The following is a 15834-nucleotide window of genomic DNA, read 5'->3' as shown; positions in this document are numbered from 1 at the left end:
AGTAATTTGTCAATATTTATCATCACTATAAATGCACTTATCTTTTGATTCAACAAATTCATATTTAAAAATGTATTCTACAGGTTACTCTGCATATGTATGTATGTATGTGTAAGATTATTCATGCAGCATTGGTTTTAACAGTAAAAGTTTGGAAATAATGCTAATGTTTGCCTATACTTTGGTACATTGATATAATGCAATTCTATGTTGCTATGAACAAAACCATGCAAACCAAAGAAATGAGATGTTCTCTCTGTGTACTGATATGGAAAGATCTCCAAGATATAGTGTTAATTCAAAAAGCAAAATATATAACAGTGAATATGCTATCCTGTCTGTAAAAAGGAGGGGACAAACAATACACATATATTTACTCATATTTGCAGAAAAATACCAGAAGAACAAAAAAATCATAAAATGACTATCTTAGAAAGTGGAGTGGAAGCAGGTAAATGGGAGGAGAATACTTCTCAAGGTAGGGCTTTTTGAAATTATTTTTTAAAACAAAACAGTTTTCACAAAAAGTTTAAAATGAAGACTATATATAGGAATAGTGCGTATGAAAATAATTTATTTTTTCATAAAATAATTACTTAATAATTTTTAAATCCTAGTAAAAAACACCACCTTAGAAGAGGAGTCGTGTAAGCAGTTGATTCTCTGCTGAACAAAAAAACCATTTATCTTCATTCTAAGGTTTCTAACATGATGATACTCTTTTTATATTACCACCATTCTCATACTGTTCAGGTGCCCACTAGCTGTCATCTCAGCACACTTATGTATCACAAAATTCTCAAGAGATCAAATCCCTACAATATTCTGTGGAATGTCTGGCATTATTATTTAATTTCAATGATTACTTCCTGCCCATACATTTTTTTTTTTTTTAACTTGAGCAGATAAGTCAGAAACCTCTGGTATGTTTTTTACACACTATTTCTTAGTGTTTTTTTAAAACAAATGTTTGGTATGTGTTAGGTAGTCGGAAGCACTTTATATTAATTAATTTAATCCTCATAATATACTAAATAGTTATTATTATCCCCTATTACAAAGATAGGAAATGAGGCAGCAAGAACTTAAGTAACATGCCATGAACACCCAAGTTGGGTGCTGGACTTCTAACGCAGGTTGTCTAGCTTTAGGACTGTCTGTTAATCATATTACCCTTATGATTTTTTAAAGCATGGGGAAAAAAGTTGTTTAGAAATATGCATCTCAGTCCCTATACTCACATTAAGGAAACGGCCCACATTTCCTTCTTTTGTGGCATCCAGTAAAAAAACATTGCTTTTACTGGACTTCATTAGAGAATCAGATGAAGTATTCTTGGTATCACTTGTCAACTCTTCATCATGATAAACCTGCTGGTTTTTACACACTGGAGATTTTTCCTCTTGGGGCTTTTTTATTTGAACCTCAAACTCTTTAACATTTTCATTATCCAATGTGGTTGCCTGGTCACATCTGCCCCCTGGCAGAGTTTCTTCTCTACATGTAGTCATATCTATTACATCTGATTCAATCAGCTGATTGTCCTCAGAATCTTCAATTTGGTTGAATCTTGAGTTCTCTAATAGATATTGTCAGGAAAGAATTGTCAGAAAATTTACTTGGTTGAGTAATGGTGATGAGATTAACAATATTAATTAGATGCTACCTGTTATCATTATCATTAATCTTTACAATGTATTAAGGTAGGTGGTTTCGGTAAACAGATTTGCCTGACTCATAATAATGAGAATTGGGGTAACAAACTCAAATATGTTTGGCTCCTGCCTTCTTTCTACTACACAGCAATGACTATGAATCTACATGTTGCTTCCACATTACCATGTTTAATCTTTTTTTTCTTCAACTCTGGAATTTGCATTTAAATATAACAGAATGGAGGTTTAAGAAGCATGCTAGGCTTTTATGTGCCAATGAAAGGCCTGAGAAGTCCCCTTCAGAATCAGAATCACCCTCTACAAATCCCAATAGCAACAAGTATGTACCACCAGGGATTGGTACATATTAAGTTTGGTGTTTTGCTAGATGACCACTCAATAATTACACTTTTACAAATAATGATACTTCAAAAGTAGAGAACTAATTAACATCCAATAATGGAATTTTTGTAGAGTATTCAAAAGTATGAATGCATGTAGGATGGAGTAAGTAAAATCACTTATTAAACAAACAAATAAACAAAAAAAGTCACTGTGTCATCTAAGTCAATCGTATAACAAAATTACATTTTGGCCAAAATGTCATAGAAGCCAAGATTAAATTGTGGTTACCAGAACCTGGTGTGGGGTGAAGGGCACAGAGAGAAGATGGTTAACGAGTTTGTGGGTGCAGCTGGATGAAAGGAATAACTTCTCATGTTCTACGTAGTGCAGGATAATTTTGGAGGACGATAATTAAGTGTATATTTCAAAATAGCTAGTAGAAAGGATTTTTAATGTTTCCAATACAAAGAAATGATGTCTGAGGTGACAGATATACCAATCACCCTGATTTGATTATTACACATTGTGTACAAGTATTGAATGTCAAACTGTACCCCATAAATATGTATTTTAACATGTTAATTAAAAATAAAAACTTGTTGAAAATAAATTATATTTTTTTAAAAATTAAGACTCTTCGCGGTGGAGTTGTGGCTCAGTGGTACAGTGCTTGCCTAGCATCTATGAGGCACTGGATTCAATTCTCAGCACCATACATAAACAAATGAATAAATAAACTATATTTGGACTGCCTGCTTATATGCACTGTAGACATCAATGATAATGACAAAAGAATCAGAAGCAATAGTATTCATTATGGCTCACGTGCATTAAATGTTGGAATGCAATACATAAAAATGCCCTTTCTTGATAGAACTTTTTTTTTTTTTTAAAGCTTCAGGAGTTTTTTTTTTTTGTTAGCCTTTATTTTTATTTATTTATTATTTTTTTTGAGAGAGAGAGAGAAAATTTTTTAATATTTTTAGTTTTTGGTGGACACAACATCTTTATTTTTACGTGGTGCCGAGGATCAAACCCAGCACCTCGCACGTGCTAGCGAGTGCTCTACTTCTGAACCACAGCCTCAGCCCCTTGAAAGGACTTTTCTACCAAGGAGCTGCCATGCCTCTTCCAATTTCTATCCTTTAATAGGTGGGGATTTAGGCTTGCAGATGCAAGGAGGCTCAAAGAAGAGGCAGCAATAGCTGTTCAGTTCTTCAAAAAGGACTCTCTCTCAGTAATGTCTCCTTACTGTGCGATCCATTGAAACATAAAAGTACCAAAACCCAGTTTTTGGTACTTAATATTATATAATTGTAATATTCACCATGGCAGAGACTGGTAATTCTGAAAGACAAGCACTCATCAGCGTTTTAGCCCTTTGCTAGACATGTTTGTCATCCTCTGTAGTGGTGTTAGCTAGACTACTGCAAAAGAGTGATGTGTCTTTATTTTTAAGACTTCAAAAGAGTGTCTCCTTTAAACAAACAATGCTTACAAAGCCACAAACACCACCTGTGGATCATGAAGGGTCAGAATTGTCCACCTTACTCCTACTGCCATGCATCAAGTCAATGTTGGCAACAAGATCAGAGGTCAGCAAATGTTTTCTGTAAAGGGGCAAACAGCAAATACTTAAGGCTTTGCCAGAGTCTACTGTGAATCTGTGGGTGTAATGTGAAAGTAGAAACAATATGTAAATGAATGATTGTAGAACTTTATTTACTGACAATGAAATTTTAATTTTCAAGTGTCATAAAATATTTACCTTCTGATTTTTTCCAACTATTTTAATGTAAAAATCATTCTTTCACAGCCTACACACATATATAGGTAGTAGGCCTATATAAACCACAGTTGGCCAATATTTTATCTAAACAAATGGTAACTTTGATCACAAATGCAGCATGTTTGCTATGAAATCTAAGAAAATGAGCCACAGATTATTGAACAAGAGAGAGACAAATAGGCAGATGAGAGATAATAATAAAGTGAAACATAGCCTACTTTGTGCTCCCCTGGTTTTAGAGTTCACATGTGCTTGGGCTGGTTTAAATCCATCATTATCTTCTGAGGTGGCAGACTCTAAGGAAACAAATCTCTTAAAGGAAAATAAGAGATATCTTTACTTCCTAGGTTAGGAAAAAGTATTCAGCAGTTAGGTCTCATCAAATGTCAATTTTCATAGGCTACACGTACTAGTTAATTTTGAAAAGCTTCACAATTAAGATTATAAGAATCTTTAGACTAATGGAGCCAATGTGTGTTACCCCTTCTCAATATGTTCTATTTCTAGGCACTTTTTAAAGGTATAGCTATGAAGACTGTCAGGACATTCTCTGGATTTTAATAAATCCAATACATCTTTCTGTACTTATCAATTCAAATTATCCTTCATAACTGAGATAAGTGCTGTGTAAGATTATAATTTGGCTTCAACTGTAAATTGTGCAAGGATTAAAAATTTACTGGCTAGTTTCCACTTCAAAGAAAAGGTTAAAGAATTTTGTTTTTATGTATTGATGACAATGGAGTCCCCTTAAATGTGATGCTTTCAACAGAGGGGTGTATGTTTAGCTCAGCACACAACTAATTGCTCAATAAGTGCTGACCATTACTTTTTTCTCTTCAAGTTCATAGTATTTGAAATGTCAATATTTATTGAACACTTAGTTGAGTGCCAAGCATCGTGCTAGGAAAGTTTTCTGTTATTTATCTCATTTAATCTTCAGAACTCTTGAGATAGATTCTATTATTTTCATTTTACAGATAAAAGGAAAGCACCCATGGAGATGTCTGCTAGCTAGTAAGCAGCAAAGCTGGAGGTTAAACTAGCATCAGAGCTGGAGATTACAACTACTGGCTTAATCTTTCCATAAACCATATGATACTGAGAAGGTTATCTACTGTATTGTTACTAGGCAGAGGGCAAGTATTTGTACACGTAGATCCGAGTTTTTATTTTTCACCAACAAGCCCTATTGTAAGCTACCATTATGTCTGTCTCTGTTCTTTTTCCTATATCTTTTTCTTCTTCCAAGTTTCAGTCTGACTAGTCTTCTCAGCTCAATTTGAAAAGTATATCCTCAGGCTACCATGTAAAACAATGCTTTCTGGATGATTCTTTTATAAAATTGCAGCTCTTTTTTCTCTTGTATCTCAAAACAAGTTTCTCTTTAATCTAAATTACTCCATCACTTTTCTTTTTTATATCACTATTAACTTAAAATTCTCCTCATATATCTAAGTTGGAAATATGCGACTACTATGAACAATACTAAGTAAATAAAATATGTCTTAAAACTTCAACAGCATACCATTCCAAAATAATACAAGAAATTCTACATAATATTAACTAACATAAACATTTTAAACTAAGTAAAGATAGAAATGTAAGATAATAGTTAATGGTCTCAGAAGGGCCCCATCTACATTTTCCAGTTTTTACCACCTTTTTCCCATTGTGTGAAAAAATGGCTGTCTTGGATTTAGGACTTCTAATAACTGAATGATACTGAGTTCTTGAGATGTTGTTATAATTCATCTCTCTGAAAGGGGAAAAAAAAAAAAGGTTATTCTGCATATCACTAAAAATTCTCTTTAGTGTACCTTAAAATGTACATAATATCAAAATTACATAAATATGCATTATTAATAATTAAGTTAAGAACATCTCTAACTACCCTTCACTGGAGGAGAAATTTTATTTAAAAGTCAATAATTTTTGGGGGGGAGGACTGGGGATTGAACTCAGGGGCACTCAACCACTGAGCCACATCCCCAGCCCTATTTTGTATTTTATTTAGAGACAGGGTCTCACTGAGTTGCTTAGTGCCTCACTTTTGTTTGTTTCTTTGTGGTGCAAGCAAGGCAAGCATTCTACCAACTGAGCTATATCCCCAGTCCTAGTGCTTCACTTTTACTGAGGCTGGCTTTGAACTCACAATCCTCCTGAGCTGCTGGGATTACAGGCATGCACCACTGAGCCTGGCAAGTCAATAATTTTTGAGGTATGTTTAAAAAAAGAGAATCTATAAAAGTTTTGCAAATCAATGGCAATATGAAACAAAAGAAAACAAACAAACAACAAAAGCAAATGTCATGATGTCCTGCTGAAAATCATCCAAGGCAAAACTCTAGAAATGGGCACTAAGGAAAGTGTGTTGGCTAGGTTTTTAAAATTAAAGTGGCCTGAATTTCTCAAAGTATTAAATTTATAACTGTGAAGCAAAATTATAAATAGGAGTGGGGGGCAAAAGAATAAGAAAGAAAGAGGAAGGAGAAAGAATCACTTTTGATTCCTAGCAGAGTAACTGTGATTGGTGTTCCTAAGTTCTTACTTACATAATGGGCTTGTTTGAATTACTACTAAACTTAGGTAGATACTCCTCAGTTTCAGCACTTTTAGGTCGCTTTTCCAATTCTAATGTGATAACTTCAACCTCACAATCTGAACACTCAACTTCCATTTTTCTCTTTTTTGAAAATATATTTTTCATAACATCCTCTTCTTTTCCATTTTCATCAACAGCATTAGGTTTCTGAGGATTGACTCTCTTTAGCAATCTTCCTAAAAGAAAAAAAGAGTTTGAAAAAGATGGAAGATAATCTAATTGCTAACAATAAACTGACATGTCTATTTCTGCTCCATGACCAAAGGATCCTGTGGAAACACATTAACTCATCCTAGAAAAATGTTGTGAGACAGAAAAAAAAGAAAAAAAGGAAAAAAAAAAAAAAAAAGCAATAAGGTATTTCTTATCTTCCATTCATAAGAAATACAGGGTGTCTAAAAGAAGCATTTGCCCATTTTGGTGTAACATGAAAGATAAGAGATTTAGCTATAGTACTATAAAACAAAAATACGAATCTAAGTATTCTAGAGAGGTGAAATCTAGTCTTAAAATTGCAACTTTTCTGTCTAGTTAAAAAGGCTTTAGCATTTGAAACCTATACTCTTTTAGAAAATGACCTATTTAAAATAATGCTGTATGTACCTACTGTTCTCATATTAAAGTCCTGCATAATATTAAAATATTAGTGTAAAATTTATGCATTTTCTTTCAAGGAACCTAAAATAATAGTGACCAAATCAGATTAGCAACTGGCTATTCTCACTCATCCTTGTTAGACAGATCAGAGATCCTTAGGTGTAATTTCTAATGATGCTGATAGAGCTAATGATGCTTCTTGATATCATTTGGCATATTATAGGCAGCTTCCATTCAAGAGTTATTTTGAGAAATATGAGAGACAAATGTCTAGGCAGGTTGTGTGGTATGTGTGTACATAAGTGGTGCATGGCAGAGATCCAAGTGTGATTACCCTGAATGCCAATAACTGCAAGTTTCTTTTTGCCCTTCCTGAAATGAACCTGGAATTTCAAATGAGCAGGTTGCATTGGTTCCTGAATAGGAAAAGATATATTCAGAAATGTAGATCCCACTATAGAATAATTAGAAAACAAGCCTTTGCTTTACCTGAATAGATGCAAACAAACGTCCCTCTGTCGATGTCATCTAAGCAGCGTACACCCCATCCCTTCTTCTCAGTTTTGAACACCTGTAGCCTCACTTGAGGACCGTGTTGGACAACTCGGTTTTGACACATTTGTCGATTACACTTGCACATTAAGCTGCATTCATAAATGCTGTCAACAAAATATGTAAAAGAGAAAATCAGTAAGATCCCCAAGAAGCAAAAAGCAATTTATACTGCTACTTTCCTGGCACTGAAGAAAGCAGATTATGAAAATTCTTTTTTTTTAAATTTTTTTAACAGTAGATGGAAACGATACCTTTCTTTATTTTTAAAATTGTGTTGAGGATCAAACCCAGGGCCTTACATGTGCTAGGCAAGCATTCTATCTCTGAGCTACAATCCCAGCCCTGAAAATTCTTAGTGCTAGTCTACCCATCATACCTTTTGCTTTTATCAGCTGTGGGTTCATTTTGTTTTTTCATTTAAAAAATGGGGATTATAAGGGTTGGGGTTGTGGCTCAGTGGTAGAGTGCTTGCCTAGCATGTGTGAGGCACTGGGTTTGAATCCTCAGCACCACATAAAAATAAATAAAATGAAGGTTAAAAAAAAAGGAAGAATCCTTAAAAAAAAAAATGGGGATTATACAATAGTAGTTACACACTGAGCTGTTTCATGAATATAAATAAGTCAGATGCCTGGCAAATTAATTTTAGTTTTTTAAAAATGTCTAGGAGTTAAATTCTTCTTTTCTGTTCTAAAGATATTATTTGGTAATATATCTCTGCCCAGTATATTTGTTAATGGGGAAATGGCCACCCAAAGTAGGCTGATCCTAAGAGGGTTAAAAGCCAGACTTGATGCAGATTAGTGTTTGAGTATACTCTGCATGATAACTATGTGGTCTCTGACTTTCATTTTCAAAAACACTGTATAGGCGTTTTCTGAATTATTATACCATAATAATTTAGATTTTGGGTATTAAAAACAGATTAAAACAGTATCTGTAAGACTGTTGACCACAATAAAAAAGTACCCACCTTCACAGATATAAACACCCTGCAACAAATCCTCAAGGTATCTTACCCAGTAGGTATTTGTCTCTGTAGCCTTTTATACTTATATCCAGTGGTAATTTTATTACTTAACAAAGGACAACTTTTGGCATTCCTTGCTGTCAGCTGGAGACATGCACATTTTGTTCTAAAAGGAAGGCAATGGATGAAAAAATAAGAATAAAAAACATCAAGTTAAGAGACTATCTTGATAAAAGTGTAAATGATGAAATAAAGAATATAAAGAATATCATTGTATTTAGAATAGTTATTTGATTAATGGACTACATGAGACTTCTCTACATAGAATAGGCCTCTCTGAAAGACAACATCAAAACTTTTAAAATAATTATAAATTGTACTGTATTTCTATGAAATTATAAACTGCACTGTACCTATAAAATATCTATACAGATTTTCTTCAACTTTTCAAAATGAAATCATCTCTTATTCAGCAGAAACCCATTTGTGAATATTCTGTTACTCTGTTTTTCTACAATAGATAATCTTAGATGTGTCAAATTCACAGAATCATAGTTTTGCAGATGTCCTAAATTCTTTCTCACTCCAGTGACATAAAAGCATATTGGAGACTTATGTCAAACATCTGGCTACTAGAATCCTATTTTCAAATTGTTGTTAGGCACCTGTAACCATAAAATTGAATCCATATATCCCCCCCCCCCACATACCTATTAAGATTAACTTTTCCTCTATAAATCTCTTCTGTATTTTTTTTAATATTTATTTTTCAGTTTTCGGCAGACACAACATCTTTATTTTTATGTGGTGCTGAGGATCGAACCCAGCGCCCCGCGCATGCCAGGCGAGCATGTTACCGCTTGAGCCACATCCCCAGCCCTCTTCTGTATTTTTTATATATAACAAAATTACATTATCAAAATGGTGACTGCTATTTGCAATAGAAGGAGAAAATAGTAAATTCATTAAGTTGGATTCTGTTTATGAATGTAAAAATCCAGCTTTTTTTCAATGTGATTTTGTTTATAAAACATATGAAGTTCAGAAAAACACAAATAACATTCATATTTTTATCACTCAGAATTAGTTGTCAGTGTTTTGTTTACACCTTCTTTTTTTCCTATGTAATTTAAAACACAGATACCAATATATGAAAAAAATACATTACTGATAAAACTAAAGCTTCAAGAGATTTGATGTGGCATCCTAGATAATCTTATATACACATGTATAAACAACAACACATTGTATTGCTTTCCATGTTTAAAAAATTTACTACAGGTATTACATTATAACTTGCTTTCTGTTCAACATAGTGTTTCTGAGATTCATCTGTAATATATAAAAATGTGGTTAATTCCTTTTAAGTTTTCTATTTAGCTATTGCTCACCTGGTTTATTATTAAGTAGCTTAGAGTTTTTCAGTAAACAATGCTGCAATGAGCATCTCTATTTTTATGCACATGTGTAAGCATCTTTAAAGGTAATGGTTTTCAAATATTTTTGACTGTGAACCACAGTGAAAAATACATTTGCTTCATGATCTTGTATAGGCATACATACATATTTATATGTAAGTATATAAATTGAAACAGTGGCATGAAACGTTACCCTTATTATATGTGATTTAATTGGATATTTTCTATTGTATTTAATTTGAAATATGCTAATTATAACTGATACAAATACTTAAATAATTTTACATTCCACTAACCCTGTTGTTTGGACAACAATGCTGTAGACCTACCTAAAAATACTGGTGCTATAAACTGTAGATATACATGTCTTCAACTGCTGTGTAACTGGGGAAAAAAAAAACACCCCTTGAAATAACCAGCTAGGTACAGAATACCAATTTTGCATTCATTTTCCTTCAGCACTTTAAACTGAACCCCCAGTCTTCCATTATTTCTGATAAAAATAAGTTGTCAGTATGTTTGTTTTTCTTTTGTAGGAAATTAACATTTTCTATCTGATAGTTTTTGAGATCTACTCTACCGAGATATTTTAAAAGTTGAATCATGATATATTTATATATATATTTATCTTCTTTTCCCTTCTTCATGCAGAGTTGGCCTTTTCAATCTGATTCTCATCCTTCTGCAATTATAGAGAACTCTCAGAGATTATTTTTTTGAAAGTTTCATCTTTTTAATTTTTCTTCTTGGATATATAAAGAATTTCTCATTTTATTTTATTTTTTTTGCAGTACTGAGGATTGAACCAGGGACTTATATGTGCTAGGCAAGTGCTCAACCAATGAGCTATACCTCCAGCCCCCTGCATTTCTTTTCTTTTTTTTGGGGGGTAGGGGTACTGGGGATTGAACTCAGGGGCACTCAACCACTGAGCCACATCCTGCATTTTTTTTTGAGACAAGCCTCAAACTTGTGATCCTCCTGCCTCAGCCTCTTAAGTCACTGGGATTGATTACAGGTGTGTGCCACCATGACTGGACCTAAAATAAACAAACAAATAAATATAAACTGAATAAACTCAGGACAGTGAAAGGTCTTTTCTACAAGAGGCTTAAAGGAACTGAGATAAACTGAGGTTAACAGCACATTTGTATCTCTCATTTCATATTCCAACTGAGAGGATGATGAAAACTATTATCTACATTATAGTAGGCCTTTCCTTTTCCATGGTTTCAGTTTCTGCAGTTTCCATTACCTATGGTCAACCACTGTCTGAAAGTATGAATTGGAAAATCCCAGAAATAAATAATTTATAAGTTTTAAATTACATGCTGTTCTAAGCAGTGTAACGAAATCTCATACTGTCCCACTGGATCCCACCTGGAATGTGAATCATCCCTTTGTCATGCTGTGTACTCTACCTGCCCATTAGTCACTCTTGGAAATCCTATAGACTGTCATGGCATCACACTGTTTATGTTCAAGTAATCCGTATTTTACTTAATTATGGCCCTAAAACACATGAGTAGGAATGGAAAAGAGGCACTAGAGCAAAAACCTTGGAAAGACAGATTAACTTTGTTACTATGTGGTAATCCTGCAGAGCATATGGGGGAAAAAACCAATTTATGCAGGGTTCAGTACTATCAAAGGATTCAAGCATCCACTGGGGGTCTCTGACCATACCCATCCTGAAATAGGAGGGAGAAAATATATTTAAATTATTTCTTTTTCTCTTTGTTTTGCCTAGTACAAGTAGCTAAATTTGCATTAAGTTAAATGTATAACACAACTCCACTCCTTATTTGTGTACCCTCAAATGTATGTACATTGCATATCCTTAAAATATTTCTTGAAAATTCAATGTATTAGAACATGATTTCAATTTTTATGGACTGTCAATACTGTGAGCAAAGAATACTAGTTGCAAGCACCATTAACTTCCTAAAAAGCCAGAAAATGATTTTTTAAAATGATTTATAGAAGTAAAATATAACATAGTAGTTAAGAACATGAGTTTTGCTGGGTACAGTGGCACCCACCTATAATCCCAGTGGCTCAGGAGGCTGAGGCATGAGGTTGCGAGTTCAAAGCCAGACTCAGCAATGGTGAGGTACTAAGCAACTCAGTGAGACCCTGTCTCTAAATAAAATATAAAATAGAGCTGGGGATGTGGCTTAGTGGTGGAGTGTCCCCGAGTTCAATCCCTGGTACCCACTGCCCTGCCAAAAAAAGAGCATGAGTTCTAGCTCAGAGTGATGAGAAGACCGGTAGTTACAGCTCCTTGGGAAACTGAGGTACGAGGATTGCTTAAGCCCAGTTTAAGACTAGCCAGGGCAAACAATGACATTCTATCTCAAAAAAAAAACCCAAATAAACATGGTTTCCAATTCTAATTGTTTAATTTGTTTGCCCTATGATGTCTCTGAAAAGACTTCTCTGAGATTCAACTTCCTCATTGTAACATGGAGATAATATTACCAACCTCATGGGTTTTGGTGATGAGGACATAAGAAAAGGACTTTGTCACAGTGTCTGGTTCTGATAAACAGCAATGTAACTGCTATCATTATGATTATGGTACTAGATTAAAGAAAATACTCATTCTCAGAAGAAATAATTTTCAAATTACTATACCTGGCAGTTTTTTCTTTCTTATAGCTACTGAGGAAGTGCAACTTTCTATTTTAGACTCTTGGTGAATAGGATTTAGATAGACAAACTGATAAACAGTAGAACTTCATGAAAAGTGTTCCTACATTCAAATTTTGAAATGTCACATTCTTCTACTCACATGTCTATGCAGCCTTCAGAACAGTCACACGAATCAGTGAACATGTCGGAAAAGTTGTTTAGATAATATGTTCGTGGCCATATAGTCTTTCTGTACTTAAACTGTGGAAGCTTTCTACTATCAATTTCATTACAGAAAGAAATAGGTACTGATTCCACTCCATTGCTAATATCCACATCAGAAACATTTTCTTCTTGCTTTGGGTAATTCCGAGTCAACTGAACATAGGTATTGAAAGAAAAGTTGTCTGTAAATAAAAAGTTACACTCTGTTTCAAGTAGGTAACGAAAGACTTCTTCCACATTTCGTAGACTTCTTCCACAAGGAGTTTTATAACTCACGTGGAGTGCTGAAGAATGAGAATTTGTCTTTGCATGTCGTCTTTGGAAGTGACACTTGATTGGTAGCTGTAGAGGGTTTTCTCCCTTGAAAGGTGGTGGTGTTTTCATCAGACAGGCACCAGAACAACCATGACTTTGATAAGATAAATTCAAAGATGACTTTTCCCCCCTAAAGTCTATAACTTTATTTTCCAGAGGGAGAATTTCCTTATTTTCTGTAGATCTGTTAAAATAAATTATTTATTGGTATCTCAAAATTACAGTTCAATTCCACGTTTTAAAAAAACACTGCACACTGGACTGGAGCTATAGCTCAGTGGTAAGCGTTTACCTCAAACGTGTGAGGCCCTGGGTTTGATGCTCAGCACTACATACATACATACATACATACATACATACATACATACATACATAAAAATAAAGATGCTCTGTCCATCTACAACTAAAATTTTTTTCCTTTAAATAATAATTAAAAAACACTGCAAACTAACATAAAAAGTAGTTACTATTATGTCTTGGATGGTAGTAAAATAAGCCAGACTGTGAAATAAACATTTTCACATGTTCTGCAGCCATTTAAAGATCGTACCTAATTCTGGAATACTGTACAGCACTGAATCAGTGGTACAGCATTTGGCTAGCATATGTAAGGCCCTGGATTTAATTCCCAGCAGCACAGGGAAAAATCTTAGAATTTAAAAAGCCAACACTAGGTGTTGACTCAGGTGAGAAAAGTCCAAATTAACCAAAAAATCCTTTTGGATAAGATTTTTAATAAGTTTTAATGTTTTGGAAATGCTACTGAATACTACAGCAGTGAATTTTGATTTCTCATGACAACCTTATGAGAGAAATGTAGGTAGGACAAGAGTAGAGGAAAGTAAATTCACAATTGAACAGGTTTTTTTTGAACAGTAAGAAGAGGTGTGTGGAGTAGAGAGGAAGCAAAAAGGTTTGTCTTTGGTTATATACTATTAAATATTTTCAGTGATCACAATAAAGACTAGAAAGTTTTAATTCATTTGTACAAGATGATAAGCTAGAAAGAACATACATAAAACATTATAGACAGGAGATCTAAAATTTAAAAACATTGTGATGAGTTATTAAAATGAACTTAAGAAGTGATGTTTATCATGAATAAACCAAATCCTGCATTTATATATTATTGCCTTAATTAAAATACTACTGTCTAAGCATAAAATGTGAGATAGTTTATTGGGTAAAAGTTTGCATGAAAAAGAATGTTGGTTGGGCATGGTGGTATAAGCCTATGATCCCAATGGTGGGAGGCTGAGGCAGGAGGATCTCGAGTTCAAAGCCAGCTTCAGCAACTTAGTAAGGCCCTAAGCAACTCAGTGAAATTCTATCTCTAAACAAAATATAAAAAAGGGCTGGGGATGTGGCTCAGAGGTAAAACGCTGCTGGCTTCAATCCCTGGTCCCAAAAAAGAAAAAACAAACAAAACAAAACAAAACCCAAACCAAAAAATTAATATTTTAGTGATTTAGAGTGATCAACTCAAATTTTGTATTTAAAAAAAGAAAAATAAATTCCACATTAACAATGGGGGGGAGCTTAATTTAATATTTAATAAAATTAAGGCATTGACTTAAGAACTTTAAAGATGTGGTCTTGTTTTTTCAAATTATGTTCTTTACTCTAGAAGAAAATACTTTCACAGATTACCCTTTGGTAGTGTTTGAAGGTTTTGGTGCCGAAAATACCTACTAAAGATAAACAATGAGTATCAGAGTGTCAGATTTACTCTTGTACAATTATCACTTATGCTAGAAATGTTTACTGAAATTAGAGACAAGAGTAAAAAGAAAGGTCACAAAAATTTAGCCTATTCCCCAAAACTTTTTGACACTACTTTCTTTTTAGAACTGTTAAATTGCATTTAAAAAACTGAACTCAACCAAACACAGTGGCGCACACCTATATTCTCAGAGGTTGAGGTAGGAGGATCTTGAGTTCAAAGCCAGCCTTGGTAACTTAGAGAGACCCTAAGCAGCTCAGCAAGACCCTGTCTCTAAATAAAAAAGGGCTGCAGATGTAGCTTAGTGGTTAAGTGCTACCCTCCCTACTACCAAAACAAACAAACAATGACCCCTTTTGATACTCTATAAATAATTTAGCTATGTAAAAAAAACAAAACAAAACAAAAACTAAAAAATCCAAAACCAATGCCAACTTGATTTCAGTGTATTAATAAAATACAGAGACATTTTAAGCAAAATTTTCCAAGACTGGAATACCACGGATATTAAATAAATAACCTGTGAAGAGACTCATGAAACTTCATCCTACATAAAATATTAAAATTTGCAACATTTAGGGTTTTATAGGAAAAAACCTTATTATATATTTTATCTATTCTGTGGAAAAGAATTAAGAAATAATTTATATACATACAGAAATGTACAGTCTGGTGAGAAGAAGTTTTCATATGATGTAGAGGAAAATGCATCTGATTTGTTTTCTAGTTCATTCCAAGTCACAGACTTATGATCTAAATGAAAAAAGTACAAATGCAAGCAACAATTATACCAACTTAAAAATCATTCACTAAAATTCCAAATAATCTCTCATCAAATAGAAATTTTGCCCATATAGAACCCTAAAATTTGCAAACATTATGATTTCAAGATTCCAAGGCAGGATGTAGTGGCACACACCTGTAATCCTGGTGGCTCAGTAGGCTCAGGCAAGAGGATCTCGAGTACAAAGTCAGCATCAGCAACTAGCAAGGTGCTAAGCAA

The 15834-nt window shown here is 33.8% G+C and overlaps 1 protein-coding gene across 3 annotated transcripts in view; it reads right to left on the bottom strand.

The window, feature by feature from the left end:
• LOC114087327 (histone-lysine N-methyltransferase SETDB2-like) overlaps positions 1-15834 on the bottom strand; it is a 72465-nt gene that overhangs the window by 33837 nt on the left and 22794 nt on the right. For all 3 annotated transcript variants that reach the window (XM_027928748.2, XM_071611512.1, XM_071611513.1), the window contains exons 5-12: positions 15488-15584; positions 12729-13292; positions 8566-8682; positions 7481-7650; positions 6345-6570; positions 5452-5548; positions 4008-4101; positions 1242-1579 (exon numbers count right to left, since the gene is read on the bottom strand). In XM_027928748.2, the coding sequence (XP_027784549.1) occupies positions 1242-1579; positions 4008-4101; positions 5452-5548; positions 6345-6570; positions 7481-7650; positions 8566-8682; positions 12729-13292; positions 15488-15584 (1703 nt within the window). The remainder of the gene's footprint in view (positions 1-1241; positions 1580-4007; positions 4102-5451; positions 5549-6344; positions 6571-7480; positions 7651-8565; positions 8683-12728; positions 13293-15487; positions 15585-15834) is intronic.

Source organism: Marmota flaviventris, chromosome 4 (assembly GCF_047511675.1).
Source record: "Marmota flaviventris isolate mMarFla1 chromosome 4, mMarFla1.hap1, whole genome shotgun sequence".
Classification (NCBI taxonomy): domain Eukaryota; kingdom Metazoa; phylum Chordata; class Mammalia; order Rodentia; family Sciuridae; genus Marmota; species Marmota flaviventris.
This window is presented reverse-complemented; position numbering and strand designations above follow the sequence as displayed.